At 44.2% G+C, this 19,578-nt stretch overlaps 1 protein-coding gene across 1 annotated transcript in view; it reads left to right on the forward strand.

Annotated features, from left to right (window-relative positions):
- The first annotated feature begins 488 nt into the window (after positions 1-488).
- Positions 489-19,578, forward strand: part of LOC134934765 (alpha-2,8-sialyltransferase 8F-like) — a 76,258-nt gene continuing 57,168 nt past the window's right edge. Inside the window, exons 1-2 of the mRNA XM_063930130.1 lie at positions 489-635; positions 992-1,072. Of these exons, the coding sequence (XP_063786200.1) occupies positions 538-635; positions 992-1,072 (179 nt within the window). The 5' untranslated portion in view covers positions 489-537. The remainder of the gene's footprint in view (positions 636-991; positions 1,073-19,578) is intronic.

Below are 19,578 nucleotides of genomic sequence, written 5' to 3' on the forward strand. Positions count from 1 at the left end.
TCGATGATGTTGAGATCAGACCTCTGTGAGGGCCATATCATCAATTCCAGGGCTCCTTGTTCTACTTTACCCTGATGATAATTCTTAATGACATTGGTGGTATGTTTGGGGTCATTGTCCTGTTGATGCTGGAGTACAGGAGCTTAATACACTGGCACTTGAACAGGGCTCTGAGGCTTCTTTTATAAGGTGGGAGTTTGAATTTGGCAAAAATTTGTGACATCATGTTTGGTGTACCTGTTTCCCCCTAGCAGCAAGAAGTAGATATGTAGGGTGTGTCTATCAGCTGGGCAGAGGGTTGAGCGCTACAAAGTGTTCCAGCTGGACACAGACTAGGAGATGAGCAGGACTGAGAGAGATGGGTTTCCGAGATCCCAGTCAGTCTGTCACCTGGCGTGTTGCATCACCTGGATAGAAGTGACACACCTACAGCAGGTAAGACAGGTACAGAAGAAAAGTGTAGTTATTTACACAGGATCTAGACCTGGAGAGAAGTGACACAGATGCATACAGGACAACGGTGTGTTATATAATACAATGGTGCATTGTAAGAAGCTCATCCTGACCCTAATCACTGTGCTGGTGTGCTATGGTTTTTACAAGAATTTGTGGATCCTTGGAAAGGAGCGTCCTAGGTAAAGAATACTATTTACTATGGTAGCTAAATAAACGCTATATACTGTAGTGTGAAGTAGACAGAGCGGAGGTGAGACAAGGTGAGATTGGAGAGAGAGATAGAATAGTGATTAGGAGCGAAGACTGATTAACAGAGACGTACAGATAGATTGTGAGATGTATGGAGAGTGAATGGTAGAGAGAGAGAGAGAGAGAGAGAGAGAGAGAGGGAGAGATGAGAGAGAGAGAGAGAGACTAGAGTGAGACAGGAGAGACAGGAGATATAGGAGAGACAAGGCATACAGTAAATAAATGAATGTTCTTTCTACGCAAAATATTTCTTATTGTATAAGGAATTTTCTGCTAAATGTTAAAGGACGAGGAAAACACAGTTCCCGATGTCAGCGGCTGAATGTATGGACCTGAAGTCTTATATTTTAAATTCTACAATGAAAAAGTGAGTTATCGCTCTTATTTACTAAATGTTTGGTTGCATTGGAATAATAACATAATGAAGTGCAATTTGTAATTCCTCATTATTGTGACACAGAACAGTGCAATTAACATCAGTATTTGGGGTTTTCCTTGAGAAGGTAACCTGGTCATTGTTTTTCAGAATCAATATCAGTTTTCAATTATTTTGTTAGTAAATAGCTAAAATCTAATGCTCCATGAAAGAAAAATAATTTTGACAAGACCACTTATTGGGGGTCATTCCGAGTTGTTCGCTCGTTATTTTTTCCTTGCAACGGAGCAATTAGTCGCTAATGCGCATGCGCAATGTCCGCAGTGCGAAGGCACCAAGTAAATTTGCTATGCAGTTAGGTATTTTTACTCACGGCATTACAAGGTTTTTTCTTCGTTCTGGTGATCGTAATGTGATTGACAGGAAGTGGGTGTTTATGGGCGGAAACTGGACGTTTTATGGGTGTGTGTGGAAAAACGCTACCGTTTCTGGGAAAAATGCGCGAGTGGCCGGAGAAACGGGGGAGTGTCTGGGCGAAAGGAACGACAAGCACTGAACTGATCGCAGATGCCGAGTAAGTCTGGAGCTACTCAGAAACTGCTAAGAAGTGTCTTTTCGCAATTCTGCTAATCTTCCGTTCGCAATTTTGCTAAGCTAAGATTCACTCCCAGTAGGCGGCGGCTTAGCGTGTGCAAAGCTGCTAAAAGCAGCTAGCAAGCGAACAACTCGGAATGAGGGCCATCGTCTTACGACATATGCGTATGTTGATAGCTGACTCCTGAAGTCGTTTTGTTTACACAGTTGCCCCCATTACATACAGTATTTATCAGCTGTTTATGTTCTGCAAGTCCTTAGTGAGTCTGGATGCTATTTAAAGTGTTTACTTCAAGATGCATCTAAGAATTTGTTTGACATGGTAACTTTATGTACAGCATTTAACTTGCAAAAACAGAGCACTTTACTTGTCCAGCCCATGACAAAAAATATACAGAGGTTTTCGTAGTGAGAGAAGGGTTCTGAGGTCCGAGGTACAGTTGGGTGGAAGTAAGCATTTGCTTAAGATCTTTAAACATCTTTTACTTTAAACATCATTTACTGGATTATACAGTTGCAATATCGGGATTTCAACCTTTTTTTAAGATGTCCCACCCGTGACAAACTGACCACCAAGATTGAGACCGACAGTTATAGAACCTGCACAGGCTAAATGTATTGTCATGAAAGGAGTTTGGCTTTACATTTATTGTTTCATGTGAGTTAAAACTAAAATAAAGCCATAGTTAATTAAATATCAGTATTAGCAAACTTCAAACTTATTTGTCAATTGCTTTTAATAGTTAGATGGTCCAGATCGTTATTTCAATGTATGGAATGTAATATAGGTGTGTTGTGTGTATTGGGGGGTAATATGAAGAGGGGGCTGTGTACAATGGAATGTAATATAGGTGTGTTGTGTGTATTGGGGGTAATATGGAGAGGGGGCTGTGTACAATGGAATGTAATATAGGTGTGTTGTGTGTATTGGGGGTAATATGGAGAGGGGGCTGTGTACAATGGAATGTAATATAGGTGTGTTGTGTGTATTGGGGGTAATATGGGGAGGGGGCTGTGTACAATGGAATGTAATATAGGTGTGTTGTGTGTATTGGGGGTAATATGGGGAGGGGGCTGTGTACAATGGAATGTAAAATGGGGGTGTTGCTGGAACATGCATTGAGGTAAATGGCTCAGGAGACACAGGTTAGTACCAGAGCCAGAGTTACACACAATATATGAGCCAAAGGGTTAATGTGGGCATTATACACAAGTGCAACAGTATATACATGTGGGCATATACAAAGGGGCAGCAGTATATACATGTGGGCATTATACACAGGTGCAGCAGTATATACATGTGGGCAGTTTATACAGTTGCAGCAGTATATACAAGTGGGCAGTATACACAGGTGCAGCGGTATATACATGTGGGCATCATACACAGGTGCAGCAGTATATACATGTGGGCATTATACACAGATGCAGCGGTATATACACGTGGGCATTATACACAGATGCAGCGGTATATACATGTGGGCATTATTAACAGGTGCAGTGGTATATACATGTGGGCATTATACACAGGTGCAGCAGTATATGCATGTAGGCATTATACACAGGTGCAGCAGTATATATATAGTTGGGAATTATACACAGGTGCAGCGGTATATACATGTGGGCATTATACACAGGTGCAGCAGTATATACATGTAGACATTATACACAGGTGCAGCAGTATATATATAGTTGGGAATTATACACAGGTGCAGCGGTATATACATGTGGGCAGTATACACAGGTGCAGCGGTATATACATGTGGGCAGTATACACAGGTGCAGCAGTATATACATGTGGGCAGTTTATACAGGTGCAGCAGTATATACAAGTGGGCAGTATACACAGGTGCAGCGGTATATACATGTGGGCATCATATACAGGTGCAGCAGTATATACATGTGGGCATTATACACAGATGCAGTGGTATATACACGTGGGCATTATACACAGATGCAGCGGTATATACATGTGGGCATTATACACAGGTGCAGTGTAATATACATGTGGGCATTATACACAGGTGCAGCAGTATATACATGTGGGCATTATACACAGGTGCAGCAGTATATACATGTAGGCGTTATACACAGGTGCAGCAGTATATATTTAGTTGGGAATTATACACAGGTGCAGCAGTATATACATGTGGGCAGTATACACATGTGCAGCAGTATATACTGCTGGAGATTTGGTGAGCTTTGAGAAGAGATAAGCCAAAAATATATATATTTTTTTTTTTTGGGGGGGGGGGGCATTGCCTAATCTGCCATAGACTTTTTGGTCCAGAGCTTTAACTATAAAAATTATTAGAATATTACAAAGAAGATATTTCTAATATATTCTTTGAATTTTTTATATACTTTATATAGTCAAATCTCTGGTTTATATGTTAGTATGGCAGGGAACGCTCTGCCTCACCTGCCTCACCCCACCTAACATCACTGGTGTGTTGTGTGTACTGGGGGTAATATGGGGAGGGGGCTGTGTATAATGGAAAGTAATATGGGAGCTAGTATGGGAGAAGGGGGTCTGTGTATACTGGAAAGAAATATGGGTGTACTGTGTGTTCTGAGAGGTAGTGTGGGGGATGGAGAGGGGGTGGGGTGTAAAATTAGGGTGCTGTGTGCACTGATGGGTAGTGTGGGGGGTGGAGAGGGGTGGAGTGTAAAATCAGGGTGCTGTGTGCACTGAGGGGTGTTATGGTGGAGGGCACTGTGTATAATGAAAGTATTATGGTGGTGTTGTGCATACTGAGTGGTATTATAAAGGGTTCTGTGTGTATTAAGGGGTGATCGGAGACATACCTACTGTATAGTGGGGCCCGGGAGCTTGTGGACTTGCTATGGACTATTCCACTTGGTCGCTGGGTGCCTACTTAGTGGCTGAGCGAGGTCTCTCTGCAGAACATCATTGCCAGACCTCTATGTGGTCGTTCATTCATTCCTTACTCCTTCTCTACTAATTGGACTCATTCGCCTCTAATAATACTTGTTTCTGAGAGAGGTCCAACGCACAGCACAGGAGCATTCCCTCTATTACAGGGAAAGCTTTGGGACGTCCCATGGATTCCAGTGTCCCCATGGAAGAAAGATAAAATGGGATTTTTGTTCTTACCAGTAGAATTATTTTCTCTGAGTCCATGGGGGACACTGGACTTCCTCCCTTACGCCCCTAGCTGGCTATGGGGTTATTCTATGGAACATATAGAAATACAGGTCTGCCAACCACTGTTTGGTGGATGGTTTCTTTGCACCTTGCTTTCTCCTCCTGTTCCCTGTCCATGGACTTTGTTAGTATTAACTGGTGGTTACAGATACATCTTCCTGAAATACTGCTCACTACAGATATACTTGCATTGCACAGAGCTCCTGTGAAGATTTCGGGTCATGGAAAGTAATGCTTTTGATGGTTGTTAGTGAAAATGGAAAACTGTTCAAAACAAATTAAAATTCTATTCATTTTGTAAATGTTGATCAGATTCTTGCAGTGTTACCTGCACCAGGTCTTAAAAAAGTTAGAGACAGTTTTTTTATTGAGTTTTCTGCTATGGCAGATGTGTCTGACATGGTTATTAGAAGAATGTAAAAGCAAAAAAATCTGTACTCCAAACAATAATATTTGTAATAAGATGAACATGTTAAATTACAAAAAAATGATTATGTAACAATAGAAGGGCACTGTTTTTGTTTTACATACTGTGCATAAAATAAGTGTTACTGAAAATAATTTTGCACTGTGTCCCACCCATGACTTATAGTTGTCTCACCCGTCACAAAATAAAACATCATGATTTTACATAAAACTAACACTTTTATTCTTGTTTTCTCTAACATATTCTACACCAAGTTCTTACTACACAATGGGTAAATTATACATTTTATTCCACCTGCACATTCACAGAGATTGTATAAAGTTGCTCGCTATGGGAGAAGGTGTGTCTACTTTCTGTCCCACCCATGACACAAGTTTGAAAAACAATAATGCCATACCCAACGATGCTCATAAAGAGCTACCATATACATCTACTTATACCATACACACTGTATGTATGCTACCATAATAATTAGAGATGAGCCGGTTTGGATCTCCAAGATCCGAAGCCCCTGAACTTCACGATCCAAGCCGAGAACCGACTTCCCGCCAGACTTGGATCCCAGAACGAGGCAAAACGTCATCATCCCGCGGTCAGATTCTCCTGAGTTTTGGATTCCATATAATGAGCCATGCATCGCCGCCATTTTCACTCCGCACTTGGAAAGTGTGGGAGATAGACCTCTGTCTCTCTGCTGGTGGTAGCATCTGGTGGGGTCAGTGTGTTCTCTCTAGGGGTGCTGTCCTGTCACTGTGGTGTCCTGTGCTGTTAGGGGTGCTGTCCTGTCACTGTGGTGTCCTGTGCTGTTAAGGGGTGCTGCTGCTGTACATGGGTTTTGCTGTCCTGTCACTGTGCTGTACAGGGGCACTGTCCTGTATGCTGTAAAAATACAGGGGTGCTGTGAAAATACAGGGGTGCTGGTTATGTCCTATATGCTGTAAAAAATTCAGGGGTGTTGTAAAGGTACACTGGCCTTGTCTTGTATGCTGTAAAATTACAGGGGTGCTGTGAAAATAAATGTACACTGGCCCTGTCATGTATGCTGTAAAAATACAGGGGTGATGTGAAAAGACAGGGGTGCTGGTCCTGTCCTGTATGCTGTAAAATTACAAGGGTGCTGTTGTTAAAATAAAGGTATACTGGCCCTTTCTTGTATGCTGTAAAATTACAGAGGTGTTGTTAAAATACAGTGGTGCTGGCCCTGTACTGAATGCTGTAAAAATACAGGGGTGCTGTGAAAATACAGGGGTGCTGGTTCTTTCCTGTATGTTGTAAAAAAAATAGGGGTGTTGTAAAGGTACGCTGGCCCTGTCTTGTATGCTGTAAAATTACAGGGGTGCTGTGAAAATAAATGTACACTGTCCCTGTCTTGTATGCAGTAAACATACAGGGGTGCCATGAACATAAAGGTACACTGGCCCTGTCCTGTATGCTGTAAAAATACAGGGGTGCTAGGAAAATAAAGATACACTGGCCCTGTCTTGTATGCTGTAAAAATACAGGGGTGCTGTGAAAATACAGGGGTGCTGTAAAAATAAAGGGGTGCTGGCCATGTCCTGTATGATGTAAAATTACAGGGATGCTGTTGTTAAAATAAAGGTACACTGGCCCTGTCTTGTATGCTGTAAAATTACAAGGATGTTGTTAAAATACAGGGGTGCTGGCCCTTTCCTGTATGCTGTAAAAATACAGGGGTTGTGTGTAGATACAGGGGTGCTGGCCCTGTCCTGTATGATGTACAGTTAGGGGTGCTTTTGTTAAAATAAAGGTACAGTCTTGTATGCAGTAAAATTACAAGGATGTTGTTAAAATACAGGAGTGATGGACCTGTCCTTTATGCTGTAAAGATATAGGGGTGTTTGTTCTGTTCTGTTTGCTGTAAAAAAATACAGGGGTATTGTAAATGTACACTGGCCCTGTCCTGTATGCTGTAAAAATACAGGGGTGCTGTTGTTAAAATAAAGGTACACTGGCCCGGTCCATATGCTGTAAAAATTCAGGGGTGCTGTTATTTATTTATTATTTATTTATTAACAGTTTTTTATATAGCGCAACAAATTCTGTTGCGCATTACAATTGGAAATAACAATGATATAAAAAAACAATGATATAACAAAACTGGGTAATAACAAACAGTCATAGAGGTAGGAAGTCCCTGCTCGCAGGCTTACAATCTATAGGGAAATAGGCATGGATACACAAGGATAGGTGCTATCAATTGCTTAGTTGTCCACCAGATTGCAAAGGTTCTTGGTGGGCTGTATGATATTGTCATACAGCAATGATGAACCGGGGTCGAGAGGAAGGATGAGATGACATGTGAGGATATGTGTGGACTGTGCAGAGTGGATGCAATTTGATAGGAAGGTTTATGAAAGTTATGTGGGCGGTTCAGAAATTTGATACGCTTGCCTGAAGAGGTGAGTTTTCAGGGAACACTTGAAGGTTTGGAGACTAGAGGAGAGTCTTAATGTACGTGGTAGGGCATTCGACAGAGTGAGTGCAGCCCGATGAAAGTCCTGCAATCGTGAGTGGGAGCGAGTAGTGAGTGTGGATGAGAGACGCAGATCTTGTGAAGAGTGAAGAGGTCGGGTTGGGAGATATTTTGAGATAAGCAAAGTTTTGTACGTTGGTGTAATTTGGTTAATTGCCTTCTGTGTGAGTAAAAGTATTTTATATTGAAGGGATGTTGTTAAAATAAAGGTACACAGGCCCTGTCTTGTGTGCTGTAAAATTACAGTGGTGCTGTGAAAATTAAGGGGAACTGTTCTGATCAGGAACCACTTCCAGTACCTAGTACTAGTGCTGAAGCTGCGGCTGCCAACAGTCATGACATTGACGATGCAATTCCATCAATGTCGTCTGCTAAGGCCGATGCCCAATGTCATAGAGGGCATGTAAAATCGAAGAAGCAAAAATTAATAACAATAAAAAAAAGAAATGATCTGATAAGAAACGTAAAATTGGCAATGTGACATTCACGACACGAAGTGGCAAGGAAAGGCTAAGGCCTTGGCCTATGTTCATGACTGGTGACTCAGCTTATCATGAAGATGAAAGCCCTCCTCCAACTCGAAAAATGTAAAAAAATTAAGCTTGTTAAAGCACATGAAAAAAACAACTGTGTTCAGAGATATCACAAATCCCCAAGGAGAGTCCAAGTTTGTCCGCGGTTGCGATGTCAAGGCCTGACCTTACGAAGACTGTATGGGAAGAGGAGGCTCCTACCACCATTTGCACGCCCTCTGCAAGTGCTGGGAGGAGCACCGCCAGTTCAGTTGCTGATATTGAGATTGAGGATGTCACTGTAGAAGTATGAGGAGGATATTGGTGTAGCTGGCGCTGAGGAGTAAGTTGGCGATGAGGATTCTGATGGTGATGTGGTTTGTTTGAATAAGGCACCAGTGGAGACAGTTGTTGGCAATGGGATGAAAAAGCCCATTATCATGTCTGGGCAAAATACCAAAAAAGCCACCTCTTCGGTGTGGAATTATTTCTCTACAAATCCGGACAACAGGTGTCAAGCCATGTGTTTCCTTTGTCAATCCATAAAAAGTAGGGGTAAGGACATTAACCACCTAGGAACATGCTCCCCTATACGTCACCTGCAGTGCATTTATCATAAGTCATAGTCAAGTTCAGAAACTTTGGGTAAGAGCCTAAGCGGTCCACTGACACCTAATTCCCTTCTTCCTGTTGTTTCCAAGCTCCTGCAATCCACCCCACCAACTCCCTCAAAGTCAATTTCCTCCTCAGTCAGGAACGGAAGTAGTTTTGCAGGCCATGTCACTGGCATGACTGACGAGTCCTCTCTTATCCAGGATTCCTCCAGATGATCCTTGAGTGGTATGCCTACTGTCGCTGCTGTTGTTGTTACTGGGAGTCGATCGTCTCCCCATAGAGGAAGTCAGAAGACCACTTGTACTACTTTAACTTAGCAATTGACTGTCCAACAGTCATTTGCGAGGAAGATGAAATATGACAGCAGTAAGCCTGTTGCAAAGCGGATTACTGAGGCCATAACAACTATGCTGGTGTTAGATGTGCATCCGGTATCCACCATTGGTGCAGTGGGATTTAGACAATTGATAGAGGGAGTGTGTCCCCGGTACCAAATCCCATCTAGTGTCCTCAAAAATGTGGTTGTACCCACTGTCCACTTAACCACGGACATCTGGACAAGTGGAGCAGGGCAGACTAAGGACTATATGACTGTGACAGCCCACTGTGTAGATGTATTGCCTTCCGCAGCAACAAAGGCAGCAGCACCAGCAGCAGCATCTCACAAATGCCAAATTGTTCCTAGGCAGGCTACACTGTGTATCACCGGTTTCCGTAAGAGGCACACAGCTGACAACCTCTTACAGAAACCGAGGGACATCATCGCACAATGGCTTACCCTACTTAGACTCTCCTGGGGACTTGTGATATTTGACAATGCCACCAATATTGTACGTGCATTACATCTGGACAAATTCCAGCACGCCCCATGTTTTGGACTTACAAAAAATTTGGTGGTGCAAAATTATTTGAAAAATGACAGGGGCGTGCAGGAGATGCTGTTGGTGGCCCCAAAAAATTGCAGGCCACTTTTGACAGTCAACAACTGTGTGCCGAAGACTGGAGTGTCAGCAAACACTCTTTAACATGCCCTGCCATCACCTGATGCAAGAGGTAGTAACGAGGTAGAATTCAACCCTCTATATGTTTCAGATTATGGACTCTCCTGGGGACTTGTGATATATACAGGCACGTGGAGGCCACACACACTACTGAGCCTCATTTTGACTTGTTTTAAGGACATTACATCAAAGTTGGATCAGCCTGTAGTGTGTTTTTCCACTTTCATTTTGAGGGTGACTCCAAATCCAGACCTCCATGGGTTAATAAATTTGATTTCCATTGATAATTTTTGTGTGATTTTGTTGTCAGCACATTCAACTATGTAAAGAACAAAGTATTTAATAAGATTATTTCATTCATTCAGATCTAGAATGTGTTATTTTAGTGTTCCTTTTATTTTTTTGAGCAGTGTATATACTGTATATAAAAGAAAAAATGACAGCACTCAAAACCATGGTCATAAATGAGTAGATGGTGCAAGGCAGTAAAATAACAGAGGCACTCACTTTTCCAGCTCATTGGAAAAAGCAAAACAAGCCAGCACTCACGATTTTGATGAAGAATGCGTTTCTGTTATATTGTTTCTGTGCAGGGTAAATACTGGCTGCTTTATTTTTACACTGCAATTTAGATTTCAGTTTGAACACACCGCATCCAAATCTAACTCTCTCTGCACATGTTATATCTGCCCACGCTGCAGTGCAACATGGTTTTACCCAATTGCTAACTTTTTGGGTTTGCTAATAACTCTAAATAACTCCCTGTGTACTGTAGCATGTGCTCCACAACAGATCCTGACCTCCTGATCTGACAGTTGCAGGATCCTTTGAAGTGGTTGCTCAGCTAACGATAGGCGTGGACTGGGTTGGGAAACCAGCCTGGGGAATATCTGTAAACAGCCCTAATGTGGGTGTGGTCTGTTGAGGGGGCGTGGTCTAGTGAGGGGACAGGGTTCATTTGTTCTACGTAATAAAATAGCATTGGCGAATCAAACCAGAATGAATTTTATATATATATATATAGATAGCAGCACGGTGGCGGCAATCAGCAAGTAACAACACAGTAAACATACAGGTGTAATCAACATTTTGAAGATAGTTACTTCGTCATCCTCATGATGAAGTAAATATCTTCGAAACGTTGATTACACCTGCATGTGTACTGTGTTGTTCTTTCCCGAGTTCTGCCACCACGCTGCTGTGAGTTGGACACGCTGAGGTACCTAGGAGGGCACCGGACTTTATCTATGTATTGGGAGTGCTGCTTGAAAATTTCCACTATACATGGCGGCGCTGGTAATTTCCTTTTCTACGATCAATTACTCTGTATATCTATTACCAGCTGCCACTCGTGAGCTTGTTAGGCGCCGCGGTCCGTGGCGTCGCTCGGTCCATCTCCGAGCGACGACCGCGGCCGCTGCACCCTCCTCCTTGTCCGCCCAGCGCCTAGCAACTAGGGATGCCGTGCGCGCTGAGCCGCCGGGTCCCTAGCAACGCTAGGACGCCGTGCGTGCCGAGCCGCCGGGACCATAGCAACGGGAACGCCACAGGCGGACCGCGTTCCCCGTTGCAGGGATTGATTAATTCAATGTTCACACATGTTTCTCTGGTCGTGCAGCAAGGCAGCTGCACGACATTTATTGTAATTGGGCTCTGTGCTCTTATTGGAGGGTTCCCTGTTAAATGCCTCCTCAGTGCCTCACACAGAGGCCGGTGATAGCTTCCTGCATGCTGCTCATGTTTGGTGAACGTCTGTTCCTGGTCTGCTGTGCCCGGTCCCTCCAGTTCTCTGAGTTCCTGAATCTTGGAGTTAGTCACCTGGTCCCAAGGAGTTCTTCTGGTCCTCATTTACCTGTGGCAGTCGATTGAGGTTCTCACTTGGTTTCGTGAGTGGCGGCCCTGCCGCGAGTTGCGGCCTAGGCCGCTTTAGTATTGTTTTCTTGTATTGGAGCATTTGCGGAGGTTTCCGCTTCCATAGTCCTCTCCGGTACTCGGCGGTGCCGTGTAGGAGAGTGGACAAGTGGAATATTTTGGTCGTTCTTTTCCCTGGCGGTAAGCCGCGCATACTTTTAGTTTCAGGTTAGCCAGTAGCTCCTGGCCTTGTTGTTTTAGTTAGAGGGCCCCTTGTTATTACCCTGTCTCAGTTCACTCTTTGTCTCTCATTAAGACCTGAGGGGGCATCGGTGTTGGGCAGACGTAATCCGCCCTTCAAACGCGGCTGCCATGGGCCCAAGAAACCATAGTCTCACAAGAGTGAACTGACAGCACGGGTAAGACAACGGAGGTAGGGTGCCACGGGCTATTCCCATTCCGTTTTCCCCTTCCCAGCATTACGTCCTGGTACTCAGGTCCCACCGTATAAGATCTCCCCTGACCTGAGTGTCTGGATCATAACATTATCACTGGCCAAAAAAAAAAAAAAAAAAAAGGGGGTTTATTTTTTTTTTCATTTTGTTTTGGTAGTCTAAAAATTCGGCTTCATGAATCCAGCAGGTTTAGGGCCAAATCCCAGTCAGCTTTTGGTTAACCAAATTCAAGAACTAACTCAGATGGTTCAGGACCTTACTCTTCGGGAGAGATCGCAGGAAGATCTTTTGCGAGCCTCCCCGAGTATGGTCACAGAACAAAAATGCATTTACCTGACCGTTTTTTGGGTAACCGAAAATATTTTTTTAATTTTAAGGAAGCTTGTAAGCTTTACTTTCGTTTAAGGCCTCGTTCCTCTGGTACTGACTCTCAGCGGGTTGGAATTGTTATGTCGTTGCTCCAGGGTGATCCACAGACCTGGGCGTTTGGGTTAAGAACAGATGATCCTGCCTTGTTATCAGTAGACGCCTTTTTTAAATCTTTAGGCCTGCTATATGATGACCCAGATAGAGAGGCGCCAGTCACCTGCGTGCCCTTAAACAAGGTAAAAATCCAGCAGAGGTGTATTGTACCGAATTTCGCCGTTGGTCGAACGGCTGTGGCTGGAATGACCCGGCCCTGCGCAGTCAGTTTCGCCTCGGTTTGTCTGAACTTATTAAAGACAGTCTCCTTCAGTACCCCGCTCCTGAGACTCTCGACAAACTCATGGAGCTTGTTATTAAAATAGATCGTCGTCTCCAAGAGCGGAGGGCTGAAAGAGGAACAACTTTTAGGCTTAATCCTTGTGTTTATACCTTTCCTGAGGACGTCGAGGAGCCCATGCAAATGGGTCTCTCCCGGCTGTCCCCAGAGGAAAGAACCAGAAGATTAAGTTCTGGTCTTTGTTTGTATTGTGGTGGTAAGGGACATATTGCTCACAACTACCCGAACAAGTCGGGAAACGCTCTGACCAAAGTGAATTGTGAGGGGGTTCACTTGGGTCTGCAGCTAATTTCCTCCAATGATTCTCTATTAGTTCCTGTTAAGATTTCCTTTGGCAGCCTCAGTTCGTTGGTGTCAGCCTTCGTCGACAGTGGAGCTGCAGGAAATTTTATGGACTTAACTTGGGCTAAGGCTTTAGGCATTCCACAGATACCATTGGATAAATGTATCACCATGCACGGCTTGGATGGGGGTCCGCTTTCCAATGGGATAATTACTCACCGCACACCTCCAGTATTACTGACAGTGGGGGCCTTACATTCAGAAGACATAGAATTTTACCTTACACATTGTCCGGCAGTTCCTGTAGTTTTGGGTCCCCCCTGGCTTGCCTTTCATAATCCCACCATAGATTGGCGGTCTGGGGAGATTTCCCAATGGGGTCCTTTTTGTGTTAAGGAATGTATTTCCCATCCAGTCCGGGTGGCGGCGGTCGTCCCAGAACTTATTCCTGTGGAATATCAGAATTTTGCCGATGTGTTCTCCAAAGGCAATGCGGACATTCTGCCTCCCCATCGGTCCTATGACTGTGCGATAGAGTTAGTACCAGGTGCCACTTTGCCTAAGGGGAGATTATATGCCCTGTCCGGGCCAGAAACCACGGCCATGAATAATTACATTCAGGAAAGCCTGAAAAAAGGCTTTATTAGGCCTTCGAAATCTCCGTTGAGTGCAGGTTTTTTCTTTGTTGAGAAAAAAGATGGGTCACTCAGACCATGTATTGATTTCTGTTAAAAACACCTATCCTTTGCCATTGATTTCAGTGCTTTTTGATCAGTTACGCTCCGCCGTGATCTTTTCAAAAATCGATCTTAGGGGAGCTTACAACCTCATCCGAATAAGATCTGGGGATGAGTGGAAGACGGCTTTTAGTACTCAGTCGGGTCACTATGAATACCTGGTGATGCCGTTTGGCCTGTCAAATGTTCCTGCGGTATTTCAAGACCTCATCAACGATGTTCTCCGTGACTTCCTTGGGAAGTTTGTGGTCATTTACTTAGACGACATTTTGATATACTCTGAGTCTATGGAACAACATGTTACCCAGGTGCGTCTGGTTCTTCAAAAACTACGAGAGAATCATTTATACGCTAAGCTTGAGAAGCGTGATTTTCACATCACAGAAGTGTCCTTCTTAGGGTACATTATTTCTCCCCAGGGATTTTTTATGGAACCGAAAAAACTTCAGGCCATCCTTAATTGGGCGCAACCCACTAATTTAAAAGCAATTCAGCGCTTTTTAGGGTTTGCAAATTATTATAGGCGGTTCATTCATACCTTTTCTGACCTGGTCGCTCCTATAGTAGCTTTGACTAAAAAAGGAGCGGATCCTTCCAATTGGTCACCTGAAGCTGAGTCTGCCTTTCGGGCCTTGAAGCAGGCCTTTGTCTCGGCTCCTGTCCTCAGACACCCTAATCCGGAGCTTCCCTTTATTGTTGAGGTTGATGCCTCAGAGGTTGGAGTGGGGGCTATCCTTTCTCAGGAAGATCCGGAGTCTCAGGAATTACATCCTTGTGCCTTCATGTCCAGGAAATTCTCCTCCGCAGAATCCAACTATGACGTTGGTAATCGAGAATTACTGGCAGTAAAATGGGCTTTCGAGGAGTGGAGGCAGTATTTGCTGACCATAAGAACCTGCAGTATATTGTGTCAGCTAAACGGCTTAATGCTCGGCAGGCACGTTGGGCATTGTTTTTTACTCGTTTCAGGTTTATTATCACCTTCAGGCCTGGTTCCAAGAATACGAAAGCTGATGCCCTGTCACGTTGCTTTCTTCCGGTTAGCAATAGCAATCCTGTGACTACCCCCATAGTTCCATCTTCAGTCATCCGGGCAGGCCTCACACAGGATTTATTTACTCAGTTAAACCAGTTTCAACACCAGGCTCCTAGACTTACTCCTGCTGGTCGTCTTTTTGTCCCTGAATTTTTGAGAGGCACTGTTTTAGCTGAGTTTCATGACAACAAAGTCTCGGGTCATCCAGGTATCACTAAGACCTTGGAGTTAGTCTCTCGCTCGGTGTGGTGGCCTAGTCTCTCTAAAGACGTAAAAGAATTTGTCCATTCCTGTCAGGTTTGTGCACAGCATAAGGTCCCTCGTTCGTTGCCGATCGGGCAACTCATACATTTAGCCGTTCCTCTCAGGCCATGGTCTCATATATCCATGGATTTTGTGGTGGACCTTCCCCTTTCAGCCAGATGTCGAGTCATTTGGGTGGTAGTGGACCGTTTTAGTAAAATGGCTCCATGGTTTGCCCACTGATATTGTCTCTGATCGGGGTCCGCAATTTATCGCACGATTCTGGAAACATTTTTTGTGCCTCATTGAATATGAAACTGTTTTTAACGTCTGGTTACCATCCACAGTCTAACGGGCAAACCGAACGAGTCAACCAGTCATTAAAACAATATTTACGCTTGTATTCGGCCAAACTCCAGAATGATTGGTCTGAATTTCTTCCTTTAGCCAAATTTGCTTATAATAACTCATGTCATTCTTCCACCAAGGAGTCCCCATTCTTTTCAGTCTTTGGTTTTCATCCTAGAGCCAACTCTTTTTTCCATCATTCTCCAGTCTCCTCATTGACCTTAACCTCCCATCTCAGAACAATTTGGATAAGAGTGCACCTTGCCCTGAGAAAAGCTGCCTTCCGAGAAAAGAAATTTTCTGATAGGCTCCGACGTCCTTGCACTTTTAAGGTGGGAGATAAGGTGTGGTTGTCAACTCGCAACATCAAGCTCCGACAACCCTCGGCTAGATTGGGACCCAAATTTATTGGACCATTTCTTATCATTAAGAATGTCAACCCAGTTGCTTTTGGCTACGCTTGTCAAGATCTCTCAGAATTGGAAATACTTTCCACTGTTCCCTTTTGAAACAGTATTTTTCTTCCAGGAGATTTCCTTGGAGGACTTCCCAGGGTAGATCTCCGGTGGATGTTCAGGGGCAACAGGAGTTCTTGGTAGAGAAGGTTTTAGATTCAAAAATTTCCCGGGGCCGGCTTTATTTTTTGGTTCACTGGAAAGGCTATGGTCCGGAGGAAAGATCTTGGGTCCTGGATAAAGATCTTCATGCCCCTAAACTCAAGAGATTATTTTTTCAGGAATTTCCTCAGAAACCGGGCTTTAGGGGTTCTTTGACCCCTCCTCAAGGGGGGGGTACTGTTAGGCGCTGCGGTCCGTGGCGTCGCTTGGTCCATCTCCGAGCGACGACCACGGCCGCTGCACCCTCCTCCTTGTCCGCCCGGTGCTTAGCAACTAGGGACGCCATGCACGCTGAGCCGCCGGGTCCCTAGCAACGCTAGGACGCCGTGCACGCCGAGCCGCCGGGACCATAGCAACGGGGACGCCACAGGCGTACCGCGTTCCCTGTTGCAGGGATTGATTAATTAAATGTTCACACATGTTTCTCTGGTCGTGCAGCAAGGCAGCTGCACGACATTTATTGTAATTGGGCTCTGTGCTCTTATTGGAGGGTTCCCTGTTAAATGCCTCCTCAGTGCCTCACACAGAGGCCGGTGATAGCTTCCTGCATGCTGCTCATGTTTGGTGAACGTCTGTTCCTGGTCTGCTGTGCCCAGTCCCTCCAGTTCTCTGAGTTCCTGAATCTTGGAGTTAGTCACCTGGTCCCAAGGAGTTCTTCTGGTCCTCATTTACCTGTGGCAGTCGATTGAGGTTCTCACTTGGTTTCATGAGTGGCGGCCCTGCCGCGAGTTGCGGCCTAGGCCACTTTAGTATTGTTTTCTTGTATTGGAGCATTTGCGGAGGTTTACGCTTCCATAGTCCTCTCCGGTACTCGGCGGTGCCGTGTAGGAGAGTGGACAAGTGGAATATTTTGGTTGTTCTTTTCCCCGGCGGTAAGCCGCGCATACTTTTAGTTTCAGGTTAGCCAGTAGCCCCTGGCCTTTTTGTTTTAGTTAGAGGGCCCCTTGTTATTACCCTGTCTCAGTTCACTCTTTGTCTCTCATTAAGACCTGAGGGGGCATCGGAGTTGGGCAGATGTAATCCGCCCTTCAAACGCGGCTGCCATGGGCCCAAGAAACCATAGTCTCGCAAGAGTGAACTGACAGCACGGGTAAGACAACGGAGGTAGGGTGCCAGGGGCTATTCCCATTCTGTTTTCCCCTTCCCAGCATTACGTCCTGGTACTCAGGTCCCACCGTATAAGATCTCCCCTGACCTGAGTGTCAGGATCATAACAGAGCTAGAGGAGTGCTTGTATAGTTCTCTTCCTTCGATGTGCAAATTTTTCGGGTTTTGTGTTTTGGTTTTGGATTTGGTTCCGCTGCCATGTTTTGGATTCGGATGCGTTTTGTCAAAACCTCCCTGAAAATTTTTTGTCGGATTCGGGTGTGTTTTGAATTTGGGTGTTTTTTTTACAAAAAACCCTCAAAAACAGCTTAAATCATAGAATGTGGTGGTCATTTTGATCCCATAGTATTATTAACCTCAATAACCATAATTTACACTCATTTTCAGTCTATTCTGAAGACCTCACACCTCACAATATTATTTTTAGTCCTAAAATTTGCACCAAGGTCGCTGGATGGCTAAGCTAAGCTACACAAGTGGCCGACACAAAAACCTGGCCCATCTAGAAGTGGCACTGCAGTGTCAGACAGGATGAAACTTCAAAAAAATAGTCCCCAAACAGCACATGATGCAAAGAAAAAAAGAGGCGCAATGAGGTAGCTGTGTGACCAAGCTAAGCGACCCAAGTGGCCGACACAAACACCTGGCCCATCTAGGAGTGGCACTGCAGTGTCAGACAGGATGGCACTTCAAAAAAATAGTCCCCAAACAGCACATGATGCAAAGAAAAAAAGAGGCGCAATGAGGTAGCTGTGTGACCAAGCTAAGCGACCCAAGTGGCCGACACAAAGACCCAAGTGGCCGACACAAACACCTGGCCCATCTAGGAGTGGCACTGCAGTGTCAGACAGGATGGCACTTCAAAAAAATAGTCCCCAAGCAGCACATGATGCAAAGAAAAAAAGGTGCAATGAGGTCGCTGGATGACTAAGCTAAGCGACCCAAGTGACAGACACAAACACCTGGCCCATCTAGGAGTGGCACTGCAGTGTCAGACAGGATGGCACTTCAAAAAATAGTCCCCAAACTGCACATGATGCAAAGAAAAAAAGAGGCGCAATGAGGTCGCTGTGTGACTAAGCTAAGCTGCTTGAAAATTTGCACTATACATGGAGGCGCTGGTTATTTCCTTTTCTACGATCAATTACTCTGTATATCTATTACCAGCTGCAACTCGTGAGCTAGAGGAGTGCTTGTATAGTTCTCTTCCTTCTATGCACAAACACTAAACATTTCTTACTTATACGTCAACACACTGTAATTTAATAGCTGTGCGCATACTATTATATTTACCAGATATATATATGTATATAAAGTATATATAGTAAAGCTTGTTAGTGAGAGTACACGCTGAATACATGCAGCCACTCAACATACGTCATGTACTGTATGTAGTGGGAAGTGCAGTGTATAAGTAACCATTGCACTTTGCACAATTGCCTAAAAAGAAGGCAGCAGATACAGATAAATGGTCGGTTAAAAAAATATCAGCATATAGAGCTTCATATTTAAACAAAGAATATTGCGTTGTCGTGGTAAACATGGAGACTTGCCCAGTTTTTGTGATGGGATGTAGTTAATTGGTAGAGCAAATAGATTTGATTTAGTTTTTCCTTTACTTGGAGATGAACTGTGAGGAACAACCAAATTACCCCAGCACGCTGCAACTTACCAGCAAATTAAAGTCTCATGTTACATGATAATAACAATTCAGAGAACTCAGTTACATAGACTTGCACGTAGTAAGTCATCAAGTCACAGCAAGGCCTCTCTGTTTAGGAGGTCCTAACGCCACATGATATCAGCAGCCACTTTTGGGTTATAAATGAATGTTGTTTTAATGCTATATAATAATAGCACATACAGTACATTTATATATTTCTAAGCTGAGAGCTAAGACACTAATTACTTTCAGCCAATGAGCACATTCCTCCCGCTTGTACTGACATCACACATAGAGGGAAGAGCAGTCTAAAAGTCATGTTTGCACTTTGCTGAAAGATGCACAACCTAAGCAGAACGGAAGACATACACTTCATACAATAATTAAACAAAGGAGAGTCTAGGTAAGCTTGGATTCTTGCCCAGACCTTGTGATGAGCTGCAGTTACTGTCATTTACAGAGCAAATAGACTTATTTGCTTCTTTCCCTTGCTGAGGTAAACTAAGCTAGACAACTAACTGTATGTGGCTGCAGAGGGTGTACGTGAGTAGAGCCGCCCATAGGCATAGACAAACTAGGCAATTGC

The sequence above is a fragment of the Pseudophryne corroboree genome, chromosome 6 (genome assembly GCF_028390025.1).
Source record: "Pseudophryne corroboree isolate aPseCor3 chromosome 6, aPseCor3.hap2, whole genome shotgun sequence".
Classification (NCBI taxonomy): Eukaryota; Metazoa; Chordata; class Amphibia; order Anura; family Myobatrachidae; genus Pseudophryne; species Pseudophryne corroboree.